This window comes from Stomoxys calcitrans, chromosome 1 (assembly GCF_963082655.1).
Source record: "Stomoxys calcitrans chromosome 1, idStoCalc2.1, whole genome shotgun sequence".
NCBI lineage: Eukaryota > Metazoa > Arthropoda > Insecta > Diptera > Muscidae > Stomoxys > Stomoxys calcitrans.
Genome location: NC_081552.1, coordinates 170,896,281 through 170,920,536, shown reverse-complemented (window position 1 = coordinate 170,920,536; position 24,256 = coordinate 170,896,281). Strand labels below are relative to the sequence as shown.

Below are 24,256 nucleotides of genomic sequence, written 5' to 3'. Positions count from 1 at the left end.
TTTTTCATTTTTTGTTTTTTGTGCAGCGAAAGATCGAAACTAATAAACAACAATTGTCAAAATAAAAAAGAGAAAAAAAAATAATAATAAAGCTATAAAATAATCTATAAAAAAAATACACTTACATTTTAACATTTGTGTGACTAAATATGTATGTATTTATAGCTATGTAAAATAGAAACATTTCTTTATACAAGGGAAAAGGGTATGATGGTGGGGTCTCTACTTTCTCTGATGACAACAGGCAAATAAATGCCTAAAGAATTGCCTTTTGTTGATTTGTTGTTTGTTTGTTTGTTTTTATTATTCTCTATTGTGGTTGATTAATGAACAAATGTTGTTGTCACAAATGCTATTATGTACAAGCATTTGTTATTATCTTTTTGTTATCCTATACTGTAGATAATTAAGTATTTTTTTTTTATTTAATTTTACCTTTTTTAGTAGTTTGTTGCATATAACACTCTTTTTTTTTTTGTTTCTTTTTTTTTTTTTTTTTGTTTTTTTGTAGTTAATACGTACGACGTCATTTTGTTACATTTAGCTCTTTTTTTGAGAATTCCTATAAGTAGCGTTGTATTTTTGTTTCCTATTCATGTGTGTGTGTGTATGTGTGTGTGTTTGTTCTTATTTGTATAACTAAGAAGATATATATTTGAGTTTTCATCTGTGTTTCTTGTTACGAATTAAGACAAGTGCCAGCCAAGTAATATTATCTTATTCTTAAAAAACGTTGTCACTAATCATTTATCTTTGCTTTTGTTTTTGTTTTGTTTTTCTTATATAGAAATATGTATAGAGTGGGGGTGTGCAGTATTTGACCTAGTTTTCGTTAGTATTCAACATTTTTAAAATAGAATTAAAAATAATATTTTAAAAAATAAAATAATAAAACAAACAAATATTCAAAGAGCTCAAGATAATTTTCAACATCAGCTCCCAAAAATGAATGTGGGAAAAGTTCAAAATGTTAAATTGCCATTGGCAGCATGAAATGATGATATAATCGAAATTTGGATTAAACCTAATACTCGTTATAGGCATGTAAATTGCTCGACTAACAGCCAACCCAAGTAGCATAAAAACTGAAACCTTCGATTATTTCATAAACAGCAACGGCTTCAAGAAATCCAGTATAGCAAGGTGGCAGCTGGGGGTTTGATTTCGATTGATACGATTGCTGTGCTGTTGGTTTTCGGCTTGCCTCCTCCCTCCCTTTTGCATTGATCACTGAAAGTCACCGCCTCCACGATGATGATGATGATGATGATGAAATCCGCCATAAGGTATGTAACCACCATAATACATTAGACTGCTTAGTATGTAATTGTTCAACGCAATTGATTTCTGTAAATGAAAAATTAATCGAAAATCAAATTAGATGACCTTATACTATGATTAGAATCCAAATAACATTTGGACTATATTTATAAGATGCAAAAGCGGGTTTTGTGAGTGGTATAATACACAAACATACAAATAACTATGCAAAAAAAAAAACAAAAGAATTGATGTGTGACAAAAAATAACATAATATGAATTAGTCGTGGCATTGTTTATCTCGACAACAGCAAGCCTATAGCCAGGAGGCAAGTCCACTGGAAGGCTCTCTCGCTGTCAACAAACATACAATGATACAATATCTTGACATTGGAAATGTCTTCAACATCTACAATTATAGAGGGGCCGGAAACCTTAGTCGTTAAAATACCCGTGAGAAAATTTATTAACAAAATGTGTCAATTGAGGGTCACCTCAAGGTAGTATTTATCTGAGATGAGCACCACACAGGCTTAAACTTTAAGCCCCAATCTGGGACCGAACTGTTCGGTCCCCAATCTGCGACTGAATTATTCGAACATTTTTGTTTTTAAATTACCGCATTCGTTAACGAATAAACACTTTCGACATTCGAGATTATGGCATTCATTAAGGAGAGCATAATCGAGTATCAGCTGTTCGAAGCCACTCGTGAGCTCTGGAGCAATCGAATAGAATTGTTACTTGATATATTGGGTTGCCCAAAAAGTAATTGCGGATTTTTTTAAAAGAAAGTAAATGCATTTTTAATAAAACTTAGAATGAACTTTAATCAAATATACTTCTTTTACAATTTTTTCTAAAGCAAGCTAAAAGTAACAGCTGATAACTGACAGAAGAAAGAATGCAATTACAGAGTCACAAGCTGTCATTTGTCAACGCCGACTATATGAAAAATCCGCAATTACTTTTTGGTAGTTAAGTAGTTAAAATAAAAGTAAAAATGTAAGTTTTTGGGTGTTATTATATTGTAATATGAAATAAATAAAAACATTATTTTTCATATTTAAGAATACAAATTATGCAAAATAAATGGGCTACGAAAGGTTAAAATGACTCAATTCATGGCCATCCAAATTTGGCAAAAAAAAATTCAAATTGTAGCCATCATGGAAGGCAACATCTAGTAACGGCCAATTGCTGCTTTGGTGGTAGCGTGGTGGACATTAGCCCAAATCAATCAAAGTAAAAGCAATTTAGTGTCGTTAAAACATGTTGGTCGCTGTTTTGAAGCCGTGGGCAAGCAAATATTTCAGTCGCAGACTATGGACGTAGCAACAAGGCTCGGCACCGTGCTTTGGCGCGTGTAAATCATGAATAGCTAAAAAATCATGTTCTGTACTTCATTTGGTACACAGAGTGGCCGTCCAATTCACCACATGCCAATCCGACAGACTTTTTTATTGAGGCCACTTTTGAGAGTTAGATAAGGACTACAAAATATGGCCGTATGGATTCGCTGAAGAAATACATTGTACGGGATAGGCCAACATACCGGCAGATTACATTCGTGCTGCTTGCAATTCGTTTCCTGTACGACTCAGAACAAATGATAATGGAAAATGTGGTCATATCGCGCAAAAGTGTTTGGATTCAAAAATAGTTCCACATATTTTTTCGTACTTTGAATCAATAAAAAAATATTTTCACACAAAAAAACGTGGTCGTTCGTAATTTTTTTGTATTTGTGTTGTTTTGTTTCGCCACAAACACACATATGTTCAAATCAACTCTGACGCAAAAAATAATCGGTAGCCATGTAAAAAATTTCGATACGACAGCTTTCGAGTGCGGTGATACATCCATTCGATACGTGACGAAATCTCATTCGATACAAAGGCGTACTCGATCACGTATGAGGTAATTCGACCCCTGTGTGGTGTTCTATCACGAGAAGCTTAGCTGGGAGCTACCGGGCGCGTGCACAGGTTGCGGATAGTGGAATGCTCCATATGGAGTAGCTGCAACTGTGGTTGCAAATAATCAGCGGTATCGAGCGAAGAGTCTCAGTCAGAGGCGGGGCGGCACCGACTCTTGCACAAACACTGAGTGCCTATGATGCTCGATATGACAATGCAGGTTGTGGGCGCTTTTAAATAACCTATGGTCAACATGTTTCCGCGGCGATCGGTCGTATGGATGAGGATAGTTAACTCCACGTACTAATGTGGCTACAACGGCGACGTGGCTATTCGTGTTGTCGTTGTTGTTGTTGTAGTAGTGTGCTGTACACTTGCGTTGGGTAAATCCGGTACTTACAACCGGCTGCCATGGAATTGCGGTTGACATGAAGCTCTTCACACTATGGTGTAAAGGGTGAGGAAATGAGGTGTAAATGCGTATAGAACAGAATTTGACATAAGGAATTCATAGGAGATCTTAAAGTTTCCATTTACTGAAAGCGCAAATTACCAAATCCAACCTTTGTAAAGGGCGAAAAAGCAAATCTTATCCCATTCACCTTGGCCCTCGAAAGCTGTATACTGCAGTTGTGTTACATGCAATGCTATATGGTGCTGTTGCCTCACAGAAGGCAATTACAAAATCCAATGGTACTACTGGTTTATACTTCATCAAATCCAAAGGATGATTAGCTCTGTGCACACAGCCCCACCGTGAGATGCTTTGAATTTAATGCCTCTAGTAGTGTATATAGGCAAATTATGGGTTCGAAGAGCTGTCTCTTTGGTCAGTCAGGGTCTGCGGTAATTGTGACCATGCCTTTGTCTTTTACAATGGTTATTAATACCCCTTGTTGTTGTTGTTGTTGTTGTTGTAGCAGTTTATTGTGTACTATCTTTCGTCTGCTTGATTCTGTTGAGTGTCAAGACCCAGGAACTCCGCGACTAAGATGGGGTGCGTCCACAGGGATCTGGGTCTGAGTCGAGTGGGTCTGGCCGGGCAGTTAAACAGGTGACGTGTATCGTGCGGTCCCTGGTTACAGTCGGGACATACATCTTGCACGTCGGCATCAATCCTAGCTCTGTGGGAATTGAGGCGGCTGCATCTGCCGGAACGTAATTGAGCCAGAATCACTCTGGTTTGCCGGGGGAGGTCGATTTCTTCGGGTGCAATGGGTGGCGGTCGTACTCCAAGGACTACATTCACCCGGTAGCCAGTTAACGCGTCTGCTACCGTGTCTGCATGAATGTTGTTCAGACCCGCTTGATATGCCGCTTGATCTAGAGGTTCTCTCTTATAGCGCTGGACCTCACGCTCTAGATCATGTAGATCTACCTTAAGGCTTCTGGGCGGTGGGTATCTATCCACAAGATGATGATTTGGATGATTTCTGCGATAACAGCCCAGAAGGTATTGCTTAGACAGCATGTAGTTATGTCTTCGCACTGGTAGGATCTTTGTCTCCTGGTGGAGGTGGTCCACATGAGAACTAAGGAGGCAGCCCGTCGCAGTTCGGAGGGCGGCATTCTGACAGATCTGAATATTATTCCACTGCGTGTCACAAAGCTGACGTGACCACACTGGCGCTGCATAACTTACCACAGACCGGCCAATTGCTTTGTACGTGGTCAACAAGGTTTCTTTGTCTGCACCCCAAGTGCTGCCAGCGAGTGACTTGAGGACCTTGTTTCTACTTTTGACTTTATTGCAGATTGCTGTGGCATGTGGGGAGAAAGTGTAGGAGCTGTCAAATGTGACGCCAAGTATTTTGGGACACTTGATGGTCGGAATCAATTCTCCATCGACCATCACAGTCAGCTCAGAATTCACCTCACGCGTATTTGTAGTGAACAGTGTGGCTGAAGATTTGGTGGCGGATATCTTCAGATTTCTTGCAGCGAAATATGAGGCAAGCTCGTTGAGGTAGACGTTCAACCTGTCGCAGATGTCATCAATGGGTGGGGGGCCTGATGCCAGGATCGTACAGTCGTCCGCATATGATACGATCTCTATGCCGTCTGGAGGAGGTGGGATGGAGGAAAGGTAGAGGTTAAACAGAGCCGGAGATATCACCCCGCCTTGGGGAACTCCCTGTTTCACTCTACGGTGTTTTGACTTCTTATCCCTAAATTCCACAAATGACTGGCGGCCACACAGATAATTCGCGACCCAACGTTTAAGGCCTGGCTGGAGGGACGTGTTGGCGATGTCCTCAAATAATTTGGCATGGCTGACCGTGTCGAATGCCTTCGATAGGTCCAATGCCACGAGGACCGTCCTATCACATGGCCTGGGTTGATTGAAGCCACGGCAAATGTGTGTGGTGATGGCATGCAAAGCTGTTGTTGTGCTGTGCAGTCTCCGAAATCCGTGTTGATGCTCGGCGAATGGAAATTCTCCTACGAGGCTCGGGAGGAGTAATGCCTCAAGCGTCTTAGCCACTGGTGAGAGAAGGGAGATCGGTCTGTACGACTCCCCCAAACTCGGGTCTTTACCAGGCTTCAGTAGCGGGATCACTCTGCCCATTTTCCAGACATCGGGAACCATAAGAGTGTTCAATGACAGGTTAAGGACAGTGGTAAGGTACTCAACTCCAGGTAAATCCAGATTCTTCAGCATCAATGTAGAGATTCCGTCGGGGCCCAACGCCTTGGAAGATTTGGCGCCACGGATGACATTCGTAACTTCGCCCACGGTAAATTGTGATGGCTGTTCATCGGCTCGGAGACCACGAATACGGCGAATGGCTCTCCTCCTTGCCCTGTCTCTCTCGGGATGCACGATAAATTGACGGTTGAACAACCTGGCGCATCTCTTCGGATCAGTCACGGTTAACTCGCCAAAAGTGACTGAGGTCCTGTCGTCCCGTCTACCGGGGTTCGAGAGAGACTTAACAGTGGCCCACAATTTGCCTGCACCGGTGCCTAAGTTACATTGCTCCAAGTGTTCCAGCCACAAATTCCGCTTATGTTCGTTGACTACCCTGTTTATTTCCAGATTCAGCTCGCTGATTCTGGGGTTAGCGGGGTCCATAGCACGAATCCCATCACGCTCGTCTGCTAGTACCACTGCTTGCGCCGGGAAATTGGGTCGCACTTGCGGTATTCGACCGGCTGGTATAAAGCGAGCGGCTGCTGCGTTGATGATGTCTCGGAATTTCCTCTCGGCCACAAGCACATCAGAGGGGGGTGGCAGTTCATTGAAGCGGCGATTGGTATACTCTCTGAAGCCAGTCCAATTGGCCTTCTTATAGTTGATGAACGTTCGGCGCTCAGAGGTTATGAAGTCGGGTGGTCGGTCGATGGTGAGGATTATGGGGAGGTGGTCTGACCCCAAAGAGATGACGGCTTGCCAGGATACGTCACTCAGGAGATCAGGGGATGCGATTGAGATGTCTGGCGAGCTGCTGCACCTCCTCGTAATCCTAGTGGGGGCATCCTCATTCACCGTGCAAAACGTGGAGCTATCTATCTGCTCTGCCAAAGCTATGCCACGCTGGTCGTTGCCTAGGGGAGAATGCCATGACGAGTGATGTGCATTGAAATCCCCCAGAACCAGACGACTATGGCCAGATAGCAACCCACTTATGTCGGGGCTGTAGGCCTGGCCATTAATCGGGACACAGCTGCCAACCGGCGGTATATACACGTTGTATATCTCTATCTCGGCAGTACCAGACTTGACTGCTACCCCCATACATTCCATGTATGGGTCACTAGCGTCAAGCGCAGGCGAGATAGGTCTATACTGCACGGAATGGTGTATAACGAAGGCCAATCCCCCACCTCCATTCCTTGAGCGATCCTTACGTAGCACATTGTAGCCGTGACAACTGTGCAAGCTGCAGGTGTTAGTCAGCTTTGTCTCCTGGATCGCTGCGACCGATATGCTCTTCCGACTCATAAAATCCACAATCTCATCAATCTTGCCTCGCAGTCCATTGCAGTTTAACTGCAGGAACGATACATTTCCCGACACTGGCCTGGCAATAGTAGGGCTAGGGTGCTGTCTTTGCATAAATTGCCGTACGGGAGAGGTCGGGGGGGTCACATAGTCCGACGACGAGGACGCCGAAGGCGACGACGGCGACGCTTGTGACCCACTGCTGGCTGTGTTCGCACAGCACCTAGCGACATAGCCAGTATGACTATACTCCCGTAGCGAAGTTAGGCCAGAGCAAGAACGGAAATGTACCCACTCCAAGCACCTGTTACACCTCACCGACACTGACCGATGATGAAGGCGGTTCTGGCAAACGGAACAGAACCAGGGTCCGGGGTTCTTTTCAATCCCGGCACGGACCAAAAGCATACGGAGAAGGCACTCCGGGATGTGCCTCTCCCATGACGAAAAAAGACGAACACGTACACTGAGGCGGCAGCCCTTGCCGATGAAGATTCCATCGGGTCAATCCGGTACGTACAACCGGCTGCCATGGGATTGTTTTGGGACCTTATCTGTGCGGTGTGGTTGTTTGAGAGCATTGGTGTACTTTGCGTTCCAAATTTCATCTCCCCTTGTAAAAGAGGCATGTTTTTGAGGTTGAGTTGGAGAAAATCGAAAAAAAAACTAGTTAAAAATATGCCGTGAGACAGGGTAGAGATATCTCTTTGAAATTAGGAATGATTAAAGATGAGCAGTTAGCAGGATCGTGTGCAAACTTTCAAGGCCCTAGGTGGTCCGAGCGTCTCTTTCAGGCCCTTAAAATTGGTCACCTCGGCATTTCGAAAAGTTGTTCGGGCTGCCAAATCTTTCGTTTACGGTCCGATTTTCAAAAATCAGTTTTTCCTGGACAGTGCTCGAAACTCACTTAGAACTCCGCTTGAGGTATACAATATCTCCACTGGTTTGAGAGATATTTGAGTTTTAATTTTTATTTGTTGAAATTTTAACCGAGATCTGCTTTGTATTTTGCAATTTACGAAGGCATTTGTGGTTTTATTTAATAATTTTTTTTAATAATTTTTATGCGTTATTTGAATTTGTGACAAAATTTACAACAACTTTGCTGCAACAATTGTCCACATCTGATTATTCAGTTAAAAGTAATACAGTTTGGAAGTGTATTTTTTGGCCAAAAAAAGTTTTTTCATTGGTTAGCGTTTATTGAAAAACTTGCTCAAAGATAACATTTTGTAGATGCTTTTAAGCTGAATTTGAATACGATATGTCAACTTAAACGGTTGCTATATGTACTTTACAATAGGCAACTTTTTATTAAAAAAATTGGAAAAACCCCTCAAATTAAAATTTTCCAAAGCCCAGATCCTCCAATTGGGCACATGTTTTTTTAAACTCCATATGTCCCCTAACAAATACCCGAAAGAGGTATTTTGGGGATTTTTGTAAAAAAAAAAGAAATTTGGGCAATTTTTTTGTTTTGTTTTTTAAGGACATTTTTATCTGCAAACCCCAAAAAGAATTGCTAAGATATCTTTATTCATTTTTTTACTTAGAATTGTTAAAACTGTATTAGAGTAAATTGGAAATCGGACCACAAATGAAAATTTGGCAGCCCGAACAATTTTTTGAGGTGACCAACTCAGCTCTAACCACTCCAAATTTCAAAGAGATATATCTACACGTTCTCACGCGGCATATTTTTTAATGGTCTTTTTTCGATTTTCTCCCACTGTGCGTTGGGCTGTATATAAATAGATATTACTGGGCATATCGACATCCCTATAATATGATCCAAGCAGAGATTTCAATTACAAAAGTTCAATTCCATGACAACCGGTTATATGTACCGGATTGACCCGATGGATTTCTTCATCCGTAAGGGCTGCCGCCTAAGTGTACAACTCACTGCTACAACATCAACAACAAAAGTACTGCAGTGGCTCAAATGTTATTTCTTAGCGGTGGTGGGCACAGACATATTCCATTCCATCCATTGAATCTCTGGAGAATTTATTTTTGAATTCAAAACCCGCATCGACGGTAGTCAAAGTAGAGGCTAGTGTTTGAATTTTGGTATATATTCGAATCGCTTAACAAAAATTCTTCTGGGTACAAGTCTGGAACTGTTTAGGACTTAACTGCTAGGAGTTTTGATTAAGAGGTCAAACCGAACTTCTTAATCTGGTATAACGGGAGCCTGGAGCCTTTACTACAGCCTGTAGCCAATCTATATGAGGCCCCAGTTCGGTGCAACGTGACCCTTACCCAACACATAATATCGAATTGGTACTCTTGCTTGGCCTTGGTTATATATTTAATCTAGGGGTAAGAGTCCTGCAGGTTTAGACCATCATGGTAGGTGTACTTGGAGGCCACCGTAGCGCAGAGGTAAGCATGTCCGCTTAGGACCATCAGAAAATTTTTCAGCTGCGGTTTTCCCCTCCTAATGCTGGGAACATTTGTGAGGTACTATGCCATGTAAAACTTCTCTCCAAAGAGGTGTCACACTGCGGCACGCCGTTCGGACTCGGCTATAAAAAGGAGGCCCCTTATCATTGAGCTTAAACTTGAATCGGACTGCACTCATTGATATGTGAGAAGTTTACCCCTGTTCCTTAAATGGAATGTTCAGGGACAAAATTTGCAATTTGGTAGGTGCATACAGCACCTCAGGAACTTTCTCAGATACATATCTCAACATGATAGCTGAGCAATTCAAAGTTAACTTTTCTGGGTGCCGGGCTAAAGTGAAATCTGAGAGTGTCTCCATGGAAGAAATGGGAGAAAATTCTTCTAGATAAGACCCAAAGGGCAATGAAAGACAGAAGTTCCCAAAAAAGGGCTGTGAACGCTCCAAGGTTAAAAATGTGGCCCAACCGAAATTTGAAGAGAACTATTGCTTTGTTGTCCGTTATGACAGGGCACTGTCTGATAACGGACAACTGTAAATATGCTTACATTGAAAACTTACTCTTATGGCAATCGACGATTACTTCTTAGAGTAGCAGTTGGGCAAGTGTGTTTGTATGTAATAGTTGGATGTCTTCATTTCGTAGAAACATATGAAGTGGAGCAGTTTTCTTTCTCGGTGCGCGGCAAATGGAAATACTCTTAAGAGCATAGTTTCAATCTAGAAAACATACTTTTTGACTAATGCTACCGATGAGTTTGAGTGGTTCCAAACGAAATCGCGAGCTAGCAAGCCAGACGAATGAACACACATTTTTCTGTCTAACTTTAAAAAACAAGGGTTTTTTGGGTTCTATTACCTCAGATTACGCTATGGTCTGCAGTCGGACAATATCCGATTGTACTAAAGGGCTTATGCTATGCGGCAAGCAGTAATTCCAATCTGAGATATCATTTATTTAAAGGATTTTCTGCATTAGCGGATGCGAAAATTCGCAAATAATTAGACGCTCTAAAGCGTTCTAGGTGGTTGAAGTTGGTTGGAGGCCATCGTGGCACAGTGGTTAGCATGTCCGCGCATGATGCCGAAAGCCAGGGTTCAAAATGGTGGTGGTTATCGCCACACTAATGTTGCCAACATTTCTAAGGTATCCAGACTTGTTGCACTTCCTTGTTATCCACTTGATGGTTCATTCCCTACCCTGTTCAAAGATTGTCCGTCTAGTGTGAACCCGGCTTCATTCTACCTCGCAATGAGTCAGACAAAAGGAGAAAACTCATTCGAATAAGAAACCAGCCGCGCAATACAGTGAGCTAGAGAGGTGTCTGAGAGAGATGGCGAATTAGTGGTCTTATATTGGGCTGAGAAGGCCAGTAACTTTGTCTACATCGGCACCGCCGTAACCGAAACGAATGACACCAGTTTTGAGATTAAGCGAGAAATAATACTGGCAAACAGACGCTACTTTGGACTAAGTAAGCAGCTCTCGACAGACGAAGATTACCAGACACTGATACTACCCGTGCTGTTATATGGTTCTGAAGCATGGGTACTTGTGAAAGCAGATGAGGCAGTGCTTGGAGTATTTGAGAGATAGATTCTTCGTAAAATATATGGACCAGTTTGCGTTAATGGAGAATATAGGCGACGTATGAACCACAGCTGCGTTGGCTAGGTCATGTTGTCAGAATGGATGAAGAAGCTCCAGCAAGGAAGTCTTTTGAAGGCAAACGCGGTGGTACACGCAAACCAGGAAGACCAAAAGCCCGATGGAAACCTTGTACGATGAGACCACAATGAGAGCAACCGTCTTCTCGGGGGGAGACAGGACTAAAGCATCAAACCAATCAGAAGCTCTCTCCCTCAGAACCAATCTCGCCATCTCGGATGGGGTCGGAAATTGACCAGGAGGCTATGTACCGATCGAAAGTCGTAGGCTCTGGAGGCGATCTACACAGTTTATCTCTCTCTTTCTCTCCTTGTCTTCAGTCTTCAGGCGCATGTGCGTGTCTATGCCCCGGAATAATACCTCTCCCACTTTTATTTTTCTCTCTCTTACTTCGTTTATTTCAAAGACGAACACAATGGACCAAGTGAAGCGGTTAGCAACTGCGGTTTCCAGACGCATGTCCTTTTGCCAATAGACAAAGATTTTACGTTAAGAGTTATGAATAAAAAATGTGTTTTTTATGTTTTAGAATAATATTGGTATGTATGTATGTATGTCAGTTTATTATAAATTCACAAAACCACTTTTGATTCAAAATAAAAATTCAAGTACTAACATTGCATAAACGGTTTGTTGTGCGATAATTTTTAGTTTTTTTTTTTTTATGTACTGAAATATACTCTTCGTGATGACGATGGTCGCTGATGGTGATAATGTTCGGTACTTTTGTTTTATGTTCATTGATGTAAAATTAAGGAAGAGCTTTTTCTTTTAAATGTTCATGGTGATAATGATGATGATGATGACGACGAGATGGAAGTAAAAGTAGATGGTGGCCATAGTGGTAGTCAAAGAAAAAATATTTGATGAAGTTGGGTGCGTGAGGATCGATTCGTTTTTTTTTTTTGTTTTTTTTTTTGATTTACATACGATTTAAATTCTCGGTCGCTTCGTTCGTCCTTTCCATTCTATTTTAACAATAACAACAACAAATAGTGGAAAACATTGTGTTCTCACATATACCTTTATACATATACACACATATGACATAAATGTAATGTTACAAACACAAACAATGTAATAGACAAACGAAAGCTTTGATGGCATATGACCAAACTAGAGATGATGACGATGTATGATGATGGTGGTGGCTATGTCCGTGGCTTTAGTTTTGGTTGGGGAGAGGTACGAACGAACGGACGAACGTTAATGAACATTTTGTAAATGCTACAAAAAAGTTGGGTCCATTTACCGGGGCCGTTGTCTGTTGAAATGAAGAAAATTAAAAAAAATCCATATAAAAGCTTTTCAAAAATCAAAATCGTAACTCATTAAATGATTGGATTAGGTGGAGGGGGTGGGGGCAAATTGAAAATAATAATAATAAAAAAATGACTGTGGAAAGAAAGGAAAACAAAGAAATTCCATACTAATCTTTTTTTTCAAAGAGATGTCTTTATACTTAAAACTTTGTTGTCAATAAATAAGTGACTCAACATATTTCGAATCCATGAAAAGTAGTATAGACAATAGGATTGTCCAGTTAAAATAGATATGTACTAATAATTACACAAATTATTGCACAACATATTAGTGTTTTTATAGCAAATCTTTTTTTTTTACAAGCAAACTGTTTGTGCCTTTTGTACATGCAGTGAACCAAAAAAAAAAAAAAAATAGGTTTAAAAATGTTGCCAAAGTTCTATCAGAATATGATTATAAAAATTAAGTTTAAGTAATTCGAAAACAAATCCAAAAAAAAACCCAATTTAAATCGTCCAAAGAAACGGTTAGATATGGTAAGTTAGATTAGGTTGAAAAGAGGGTACGGATATAATTCCGGCCCATGCCACTATGGACATATAATTGCAAGAACATTTTCATGCAATCGTTCCCGCGTAGTCCATGTCTCCGAGGATGTAGTTAATGCCCCAACCTATGCCATAGGGTGCCTCCGTATTAGTTGCTTCTAACACGGAGTCTAATAAAAATAAAAATAGCGTCGGTGATAGGATGCAAGCCCTGCTTCACTCTTTTGTGGATCCCGAAAGAACGGCTCTCTTTTCCATTGAAAAGAACTGAAACTTCAGCATTCCTACACAGCTCCCTAATTAGTGTCACAATTTTTCTAGGGATGCCCTTATTGAACAGCGTGCTCTACATTGAAACTGTGTCAAAAGCACGCTCCAAGTCAATGAAGAAAAGGCATAGGTGTGTATTAAGTTCTGCAGACAGTTCAATGATTATGCGCACGGAGTTTATGTGGCCGGCACAATATTATCCTGCCCTCAAAATGATGTCAAGTGCAGGCGAAATACGCTGCAGAGGAAGACTTGCCATCACTTTATTTATTGCGTTTGGCAATGTGGGTGAGGTCACCCTTCTTTGATGCTGGTCCTTCGAAGTTGAATAAACCGCGCCATCGCTCTTATTGCTGTTCGGGTGTTGTTAATTCCGATCAGTCCTCATTTTTTATTATTGGCGTTGGCCTTATATTGTTGCCGCTCATTTGTGTTACTAACTCGCAGACACCATGCATATCTCCAATATTAACTGCATTTTCGGCTTGCTCTGTGGGTATGCTAAAATATATTCGCTTATCTCTGCAAACTAGGTGCTTGACCAGCGAGGCGGTGGCGCGATATTCAGTCCTGGTCGTGATTTTAGTTACACTTGATTTTTCCCGTAGCAGAGCGTTGCGTAGACGTTTCCGGTGTTTTATTTCCTCTATAGTTTCCTTGCTTATTCATGGTTTTTGGGATCGTCGAGCAATGCCTATTATAGAGGTGGACGTCTCCGTATATGCTGCTGTTATGTCGGGCCATGTATGGGTTTTATTTTGCATCTTCTTCGTTAATGTGGACTTATATTCGCGTTTCGTGGTTTTAAGGTTTAAGAGGTTGAACTTTGTGCTTTTTGTTCTAGTCCTTTATAATAAATACCTTTTTTGGGTATTTATAATTTTGCCGATATCTTGGGTATAAAAACATTTTCCAAACAATTTTTGATGATATCGTATTCTTTGAATATAAACCTGATCTTCTGATCTCATAAAATCGGATTTTAGTCATATATAGCCGCTATATAGACCGATCTACAGACATCAAGTCTTGAGGCAATAAACTGGTCATTTTTCATCCGATTTCGACGAAATTTGGCACAGCTAGTTCTGGTAGACCTCTATCCATTTCTGTGAAGTGCGATTAAGATCGGACTATATTTGGATATAGCTGCCCTATAGACCGACCACCCCATCTCCCGATATAGGGTAGAGTTTGCTGATAAGTACGTGGTCGTTTTGATTACGGGTGTTTCCATCTGATGATTTCCAAGTATATTTGTATGGGGGAATTAAGTGCCTTTAATAGAGCCGGTTTCAAATCAAATCAACCAATCTGTCGCTATTGTCATTCTTAGTATCGCCAAGTCCCTTTACTCCCATGATTGATCGTATTGTTCTTATTGCCCACTTTGGCATTAAAATCTCCCATAACAAGTTAAATGTCTCCTTTTGATAATGGGCGTGTCACTGAGTCGAGTTGGGAATAGAATTGATCCTTTGTTTCATCGCCATCGGGTTCGGTTGGTGCGTTGCATTGTACAATGGATATTTTGCGGAATTTGGAATTTAATCTTGCCGACACGATGCGTTTAGATATAACATTGTACGATAGAGCGGAACAAAATTTTTTAGCCATTCTTGATTTAAACGTTGGCATGTCCATCGCCTACAACCAAAATGTTTGCGTGTCAACGATTCCAAAGGTTTTCACAGTAAGAAGTCACATTTACTTTGTGGCCAGGATTGATGTAAACGATTTAAGAGCGGCCATCGACATTCACAGCTGCCCATACCATCAATTCAGAAATTCACCACGTTTGTGCAAATGCAGCAACTCCTTTGCTCTTTCGAGTCTAATGTCCTTTATGTGCCTTTTGGAACTTGTTACGCTTTTCCTTTAGCTCCTTATACCCATCCATCATTTTGTCATTCCGTTTGCAACGCATCGAAATATTCATTTCCAACCCTATAAAGTGTATATATTCTTGATCAGCGTAAAAATCTAACACGATCTCGCCATGTCCGTCCGTCTGTCTGTTGAAAGCACGCTACAGTCTTCAAAATTAGATATTGAGCTGAAACTTTGCACAGATTCTTTTTTTTTTTTTTTGTCACAAGCAGGTTGAGTTCGAAGATGGGCTATATCGGACTATATCTTGATATATCCGATTTTGCTGAAATTTGGGACAGTGAGTTGTGTTAGGCCACTCGACATCTTTCTTCAATTTGGTCCAGATTTGGATATAGCTGCCATATAGACCGATCTCTCGATTAATGTTCTTGCGCCAATAAAAGGCGCATTTATTGTCCGATTTTGCCAAAATTTGTCACAATGAGTTGTGTTAGGCCCTTCGACATCCTTCTTCAAATTGGCCCAGATCGGTCCAGGTTTGGATATAGCTGCCATATAGACCGATCTCTCGATTAAAGGTGTTGCGCCCAAATAAGTCGCATTTATTGTCCGATGTCGCCGAAATTTGGGACAGTGAGTTAAGTTAAGCCCCTCGACATACTTCTGCAATATGGCACAGATCGGTCCAGATTTGGATATAGCTGCCATATACAGCGATCGATTTAAGGTTTTGAGCCCATAAAAGGCACATTTATTGTCTGGTTTTAATGAGCATTGTAAACTGGGTTTTAGTTTAGGTAAGTTAAGAGTGGCAGTTTTTTTCTCAGCAGACTTATGTAGACTAATTTAGTCCATTGTGATCGAGATCACACAGTAGTGACAGACCAGGCCTCTAGTGGATCGAACCCACAACCAGTGAGGGGGTTGTTGTTGTAGCCAAATGCTTCCATAGGCTCCTATATGTGGGCAAGTTTGGTCGACATCGGTTCAGATATAGCTCCCATATATATGTTCGTCAAAATTACGATAATTTGCAATAATGTTGCCATTTGTCAATGATATTTATTACAGTTTGAACATATTTGCTCGGATTATGTAAAAACCCATCTGAAAACATCCGCCGAAGTCCACTTTTGTACTTATAGAGTAGGCGTAGGGTATTATATAGTCGGCACCGCCCGACTTTTGCCCTCCCTGACTGGTTTTATATGGTTTTTAAAGTTTTCGAACCGTGGCAATAATTTTCAATCTATAATTAGTCTTGTATTTGAAATCATTCAAAGTTGTTCAAAGTGCAATTTTTATAGAGCAAAAAAACTCTTTTTATTTTTATTTGGTTCACTGCATGCAATTTGTTTTATTTGTTAATTCTTTGTAAAATCATTTTCAAAACGATATATTTTTTTTTTCTGATGTATAAGCATATGGCGATATTGTCGTTATTGTTATTGTTGTTGTTATTATTATTGTTCACTGTCTTATATGCCACAGGAAGAGAGTACTTACCGGAAATATTGATCATGTAATGACTGACGCTGGAATTCAGCGGCCTGTAAATACTGTATATATGTAATTAATGAGTAAAAAAGTTTTATCGAGGGTAATGGAAAACCTGAAGTTGATCAGCATAAGACATACGCAGCAATACGTCCGAGTGTGGTTCTCTAGGCATAAGCATATTTGGACGCGGAAATTGACCAACATTCGCTATTTGAAGTTGTTGTTGATGTTGTTGTTGAATTTTTCGTTGCCGTCAGTTACAATTAGACATACACATAGATTTATACACACACACACACACATATATGTATATGCATTGGTTTAGGACAAATGTACAAGTTGTTGATGAATTTTTGGTAGTAGTGGCGGTGATGTTGGACGATAGGTAGGTAGACAGGGCACACAAATCGTACAGTATTGTATAAATAGATGACATTAACAAGGTACATCGAACAATGGAAAAAGAAAGAGAGAAAAAGAAAACGTTTTTGTTTTTATATAAATTTATACATAATATTGACTAGCGAGAGTTTTTGGCAAAAATCTTATGCACTATATAGCTTAACAACTTTATATGGAAAATACGATTTAGTTGGAAATCTAGATAAACTATTAAATACACATTTTGGATGTGTAAATTAATGTTTTAATAAAGTTCAAAGTTATATTTTTAGGCCTAAACTTTTCATACTGTGTTTAAGTCTCTCTAATTGTTATAAAAAATTGTTGCTTTCAGTATGTTATTATTCCGTCCCGATTTTTATGCAAAATCGAAATGTTGCCATCAATTATTTGGGATATGCGTTTGTATTTGACACACGGAGTCCAAGTTCTGAAGCCATTATATGTTTAAAAAATACCACCGCATTTGGAAAATAATGGGTGTCAACATTTCAATTTTGCATAAAAATCCGGCCTCTTGTTATTATACATCCGCTCCATAAAGGGCACAATGTCTCAATGTATCAATGTCTTGTAGAGCATAATTTGTAGCTGTCGAGAAGAGGCTTTTTGAACTTTCTACTTACTCCAATGTGCATGCAAATGGAAATTTTGCCCACGAACATTCCACTAAGGAACAGGGACAAACTTCTCACATATCAATGAGTGCAGTCCGATTCAAGTTTAAGCTCAATGATGAGGCGCCTCCTTTTTACAGCCGAGTCCGAACGGTGTGCCGTAGTGCGACACCTCTTTGGAGAGAAGTTTTACATGGCATAGTACCTCACAAATGTTGCCAGCATGAGGGGAAAACCACCGTTGAAAATTTATTTCTGATGGTCTCGCCAGGATTCGAAGGCAGACGTTCAGCGTCATAGGCGGATATGCTATTTTAATCTCAAAATTGATGTCAATTTTGTTTTTGTTTAAAGCTGCACCGAGGTAGATAAAGTGACTGACTATTTCAAAGTTATGGTTATCAACTTTCTGTTTCTTTGGAATCGTCCTTCTGCGTTTGCTTGGGCTTTTCCTTTAACGATGCACGGATTTAGTTTTCGGTTGAGCATTACTTTCAAACACTTGGTTTTAACTCCGTTAACGGTCAAATTTTTCCATAAGCTTAAGTAACAGATCACTTTGATCGACTCAAGATGGCGATATAATCGGCATAGACGAGCAACATTGGCAAGTGTGGCATTTTCAAGGGTTTGCTGTTAAACGCAATTGTATGATAACTGCTTCTTTATCTTCCCCCCCCATGTCTCAAATCCTGTAGAGTAAATATAAGGAGGTCTGCTATATAAATGTCTGACCTAATAATGAAAATACAAATTTTTACCACCGAAAATGGTGTAATTGTTTTTCAAAATATCCTCCAGCTTGATTTAAGCACTTTTGGATGCGCCCAAACAATGTTCGAAGCACTTTTTCCAAGCCGATTTAGACACCTCCAAAACATGGTTATTGAACGTTTAAACATCATTTTCTGACAATGAAAATCATTCACCACTCATTTTTGTCTTAATATGCGGAAATAAAAAGAAGTCATTGGCTGCCAAGTCAGGACTGTAAGGCAGTTGACCCATCAATTCCGCGTTTGGAGGGTCAAAAAGTCGCTGGTTTGAGTCGATGTGTAAGAGCTCGCTTTATCATGGGGAACAATGATTTGTGTTTTCTAGTTACTTTTTCGAATTTCCCCCAAGACTTAAGGCTATTAAACTGTGTTATACCACTCGCAATTGACCGTCCTACGTTGCTCAAACGGAACAATCGCCTCATGACCAGTTTTGCCCAAGAAAAAGGCGACCATTTGTCTTCGAGGTGCTTCTTCCACCAACAACTTTCGCTGAATTTGGCTGAATCTGAAGATCCACACGGTCGATTATTGTTTTGTTTCCGGTTCATACGAATAGATCCACGATTCGCCACTTGTGACCATCTTGTGAAAGTATTTTGAAGCACTACTATCTTATTTTTTCAAAATTTTTTCGACCTACTCGACACGAGCGTTTTTTAAGCGATTGTCAAATTGTGTGGAGTTCAATGAGAACAAACCTTTCTAACGGCTAGGATTTCATGCAATAGCTGGTGGAAGAAATGCCTAAAGATGCCTCTATCTTACTATATCTTGGTAGACCTTCACAGAATTCGACTTAGAGCAAGCGTTGACCACGTCTGAATTCATTTAACCAGTTTTTACATAGCTATAGGATGGGGCTTCTTCGCCATACAAATATTTAAGTTGAACAATGCACTCTTGTCGTGATAATTCACGATGAAAGTTGTGAAAAATTGTCGCACAAAAATGTTCACAAGTTTCTTTCATTATTTTTGTCACTGTAAACAACACAAATGAGGGTTCTGAGTACGATTATGCTAGAAAATGTCAAACTTTCCAATTAAAGTGTCAAACTGAAGTGTTGCCTGGCCTAGAAACTTATATAACAGCCCTTGTAGCACTCTAAGTAGTCTGAAGTGGGAAATTTATGGCTTCTCGGACGTTTTTAAATGTTTTTGGGGTAACATCGGGTCCCCTAACACAGAAACTTCTGGAAGAGAAATTTTTGAATTGTGAGCAGTTGAAAACTGTTTGGGATTCAACTATATGTAGTTCGAACTACGCGTTCGGACTGAAGTCCTTAAACTGGTTCCATGGGAGTGCAGTCAGGAGCCCCTGCAACTTCGATCCCAGATTGACTATTGGTGAGTCTCCTTATGGGAGCAACGAGGCGGTTGCGCCTTCGACATAATAATAAGAGAGAGCAACATGAACGATGTAGAGTGGCATAAAAACAGAGTGCCTGGACCCACAGATTGGAAGAGGTTTTAGATGGTGCTGCTACGCTACTAACCAAGATAATGAATACGTCCAAATAACATGGGAACGAATTAGTACTTATACATGGCCTTGGCTACGCATGTGGGGCTTTGGTAGATCCATTGTATTCACTCCTCTGCAGGATAAGGCCAAGAACACGGCAGATACCTGCATAATACAGTTCAAGGTTATGTTTCTTTCTCTTAAATCTTGTTCAGTTTCGTGGGACTCGGAGACGCTCGGTTAAGGCAAAGACCTTCCCGTTTGCAGCACTACCAAACTTAGAAATTATTTCATATATATTTGAACCTATGGCTCGGTCAAAAGTGGACAAATAGATGGAAAATGTAGATTCTTTTTTCTTAGGTTATGGATAGTGTGAATATCTGAGCGACTTTGGATTTGCTAGGTCAAACTTTTGGACTTTAGACCTCCTTCTTTCACACCCTGGGTTGTCAGTATTTTCCTGTCCCTTGTTCCCAAATTTCGAATCCTTTGTCTCCAAAATTTCGCAATTACGAGTGAATATCCCCAAATAATTTTGAAAGGTTTTTAAAAAAAAAAAAAAATATGTATATTTTCTACTGACGGTCAAAAATATTTTCTACTGATGGTCAAACCGATCAAGGACGTGTATCACGTGGAGGCATGCGAATATTGCTCCGAGTCCCCATCAAATCCCTAAGTCAAAAATGTAGTCCCCATTTTCGAAAATAAATATCCAATGCGGGGAGAAATCCCCAATACTGGCAACACTGCTCCCACCATACTTTCGATAAAACTTTATAGGCATTGGAAAGGAGACTGATCGAGTATTGCCCGAGACAGGATGTCACTTATCGTGGGGCTGAGGAAGCATGACTGACTGGTCTTTTCGACGTCAGTTCTTTGAAGTCATGCTAAACACAGGGTGTGTGACGGTGCGCAGTTGGAGGCGGTGCAGCACCTTTTGTGACACTGCCCCGCAATTGCGAGGAGGAGAATACATAAGATAATGGGTGTACACCTCTTTCCGTGCCTGCATTCCCTCCATTCTATTGTTTGTGCTGTTTCGCACCTTCGGTGTATTTCTAACGCTTTTCTTCTTCTTTTTCTCTTACAACTTCTTCTAGAGTTTTCGAGTGAAGCGGCTACCAACCGAAGTTGATAGCGGAGTGCTCTCCAACCTAACCTAAGGAGACTTAATGTTGTTGTAGCAGCGGGTTGTACACTATGGCGGCAGCCCTTGTCGATGAAGGGCTCTATCGGGTCAATCCGGTACGTACATCCGGCTGCCATGGGATTTAAGGAGACTTAATCATTTGTTGTTGTTGTGTTTGTAGCAGTTGGTTGTACACTGAGGCGGCAGCCCTAGTCGAAGAAGGACTGCATCGGGTCAATTTGGTTCTTACAACCGGCTGCCATGCGATCCAGGGTGGAGGATATATAAGATTCGATATAAGATTTGCACGCTTTTACTTCTTTTCAAATAAATTATTCAGATTTTAAGATTAAGTTTTTTGAAAATTTGCAACATTTTTTTCAATTTTTTTGTTTGTTTTTTCTTTTTTTAACTTAAATCTATAGGAAAATACTTTTAATATAAATTGATTACTTAAATCTACTTAAACAACATAAGATTTTAGCCTTTTTTTACTCCCGCTGACACTATGCAAAATTTTACACAAACTCACGTGGTAGTTGAAATCCGGCCTCTGGCGGTTGCGGCTGTGGGGGCAAAGGCAAATGTAAATGAGTATGAGAATGCGCATGTGCATGATATTCTCTCGTCAATCGTATCTGAAAATTCATAATTTCAAACAAAACAAAAAAAAAATGGTACGTAGCGAATTTCCAGTTTTAGTGTCGGGTTTCTTTCACAGAATTTCGAAAATCAATTCAATTTCTTACATTATGAAATATAGAGAGAGAGAGAGAGGTAGCGAGCATGACAACAAACAACAATTCGGTAGAGGAGTGGTGGTGGTGAAAAGAATTTCATTTTATTTGATAATTTTTGAAAAAGGTTGGTTAAAAAGCTATGTTTGTTAAAAAAAACAACAACAACAACAATACCAAGTGCGCAAGTAAGCAGTTTTTGCCAAACAGAAACGGAAATGTTGTTATTGATTATTTATCCGCATGAGATAACAAAGTAATGCTAAGGCTATGGTTGTGGCTGTGGCTGTGGTTGTGAATGTGAGAATTTCGTCAACTTCCTCTTTGGAAATTTGTTTTAGTTGCTCAAATTCGTAATGAACGTGATATATTATTGGGGGTTAATATTGGTTTCGAAAACAGGAGTAGGAAGTTCGTTAAAAAAACAATGCGATATTTGAATGACTTGAGTTTTTCTAAACACAAACAAGTTAATAAGTGGTTAAGTGAGAGAGGGCATGGACACACACACACGCGCATCAAACAATCGAGTTTTGTGTTCTGTTCATCTCTTGGATGGCAAATTTCTTGAGTGAATCCATTTTTAAGTTTGTACTGGAATTTTTAAATAATGATTTTGTGATATGATTGGTTTTGGCGGCAGTTTTGTGTTTTTACTTTGTCCATTTAATTTCTTTGGTGGTAGTGGTTAATTCGCAAAAAAAAACGGATTTGTTTATAGTTCCAAATACGATTGAGTGATTGAATGATATTGATATAAAAAAAATGTATGCATGTTTGAATTTCTGATGTATGTATATACAACAACAAATATGGTGATATTAAACAAAACAAACGATTGAGATGTCGGTATGAATTGTGGGCAAACGTTACATTGCCTTCATACGTGTTATTTAAAACTATGACACTTACCATGTGTTCACTGGGATCAAGGGCAACATGATGGGGTGGTATACCCAAACGCTCTCTTTCCATTTGTGATATTGCCGCTGGATTAGGATATAAAGGAAACTGTGAGGGATGAATACCACTGAAAAAGAAAATTTCAAATTTCGATTAGTTACGAAAATGGAAAAGCCCTAAATATGATGTCTTGGGCCCATAGTATTGTGGAAATTTAATGCTAGAAAAAGGCTTATCAATTCGTAGCTTTGTAGACTGACAACAATGCTTCAACCGTACAAACCCAAAAAAAAGTTTCTTACAACCCCAGCACGGGATAACTATGAGAATCACCCAGACTGCAACTTTGAGCTTCGATCTATACGATATTGGCCATTATCATGAGAAGCTGCACTATTGGCGACGTTCACACGTTGCTGATAGTGGAATACTCCATAGGGAGTAGCTGTATCGAGTGGTTAATACCAAGTACCTATGATGGCCCATATGCTAAGGTGAGTTATTGGCTCTTGTAAATAACCAACGGCCATCCCGTGGAGCTTGACGAGGTTTGCCAACACCTCATGTAAAAATGTGGATTCTCTCCAGGCACTAAGTACTCCCGTCTATCTAGGGTTCTGTAGAGGCCTGAATTGGCAGACTGGTCTATGCTCTAATCGGTTAGTTTTGCATAAGCCTCTTTTTCCTTCTTCTTTTGTTTTTTGTCATTTAGCACCTTAACATGGTGTATATCTATCACCTTTCTCCGTCTTCTTTTTCACTTCTTCTAGGGCGAACACAGTGGACCTAAAGTCTCCGAATAAAGCTGCTAGCAACGTAGGTTACCAGCCACTTGCCCTTCAACCTAATCTAAGCTTAGGCCGGAACCAATACACTGAATGTGCACGGCTACATGCAGACCTATTTTCAGTTATTGCCCTTAGACAGAGGGAGTCGGAGATATGGCGCTTTTGGATTTCGGTTTCGGATTGGATTTCGTCCCGTAGGACACTGGCGACGCGACGGACCATGTGCCGGGCCGATTTTTCTTCAATGACGACCTGGAGGTTGTCTTCCCGGGGAAGAAGCTTTGGGCTGTGGCGTCCCGCCATTGTTATCTCCTACTGTTTACACGGAAGGGTCCAAGTTGGATGGATGCGGGCCCGGGCAGGGGATTTTGTTGAATTCCTAAGAATTAACAAGCCACATAGACCTCAGGCGGAATATAGTGTTTTTCAGGCCGAAGTGTTTGTATCCACAGGGACTTGGATGTGATCCTGAGTGAGGAGCGACGACCCTTTCAGTTTGTCATTATTTATGTACTGTGCGAATGGCTCGCGATGGCGGGGGGAAGGCGTAGGATTATGGGTGAACACCTCTTTACTGAGTTCTCTACAATTTTTTTGACCCGGCACGGGATTGCTGTGAGCATCACACAGACTGGAACATTGAGCTCCAATTTGTGTGGTATTCATTGCTGTCACGGGAAGCTTAGCTGCGAGCTACCGGGCGCATCCACAGGATGCGGATTGTGGAATGCTCCATACGGTGTTGCTGCAACGGCAGTGGCGGACAATCAACAGTATAATGAGGAGAGTCTCAGCGAGGGTGAGGATCTC

At 40.6% G+C, this 24,256-nt stretch overlaps 1 protein-coding gene across 22 annotated transcripts in view; it reads right to left on the bottom strand.

Moving 5' to 3' along the window:
- Positions 1-24,256, bottom strand: part of LOC106090074 (arginine-glutamic acid dipeptide repeats protein) — a 137,344-nt gene continuing 113,088 nt past the window's right edge. For 14 of the 22 annotated variants that reach the window (XM_059365764.1, XM_059365795.1, XM_059365776.1 and 11 more), the window contains 5 exons: positions 22,668-22,785; positions 21,551-21,656; positions 16,731-16,825; positions 16,625-16,677; positions 1,233-1,347 (listed from right to left, as the gene is read on the bottom strand). In XM_059365764.1, coding sequence (XP_059221747.1) covers positions 1,332-1,347; positions 16,625-16,677; positions 16,731-16,825; positions 21,551-21,656; positions 22,668-22,785 — 388 coding nt within the window. In that variant the 3' untranslated portion in view covers positions 1,233-1,331. Of the gene's footprint in view, positions 1,348-12,367; positions 12,469-16,624; positions 16,678-16,730; positions 16,826-21,550; positions 21,657-22,667; positions 22,786-24,256 lie in introns of those variants that run through there. The other 8 variants (XM_059365779.1, XM_059365819.1, XM_059365829.1 and 5 more) reach the window with 5 other exon arrangements.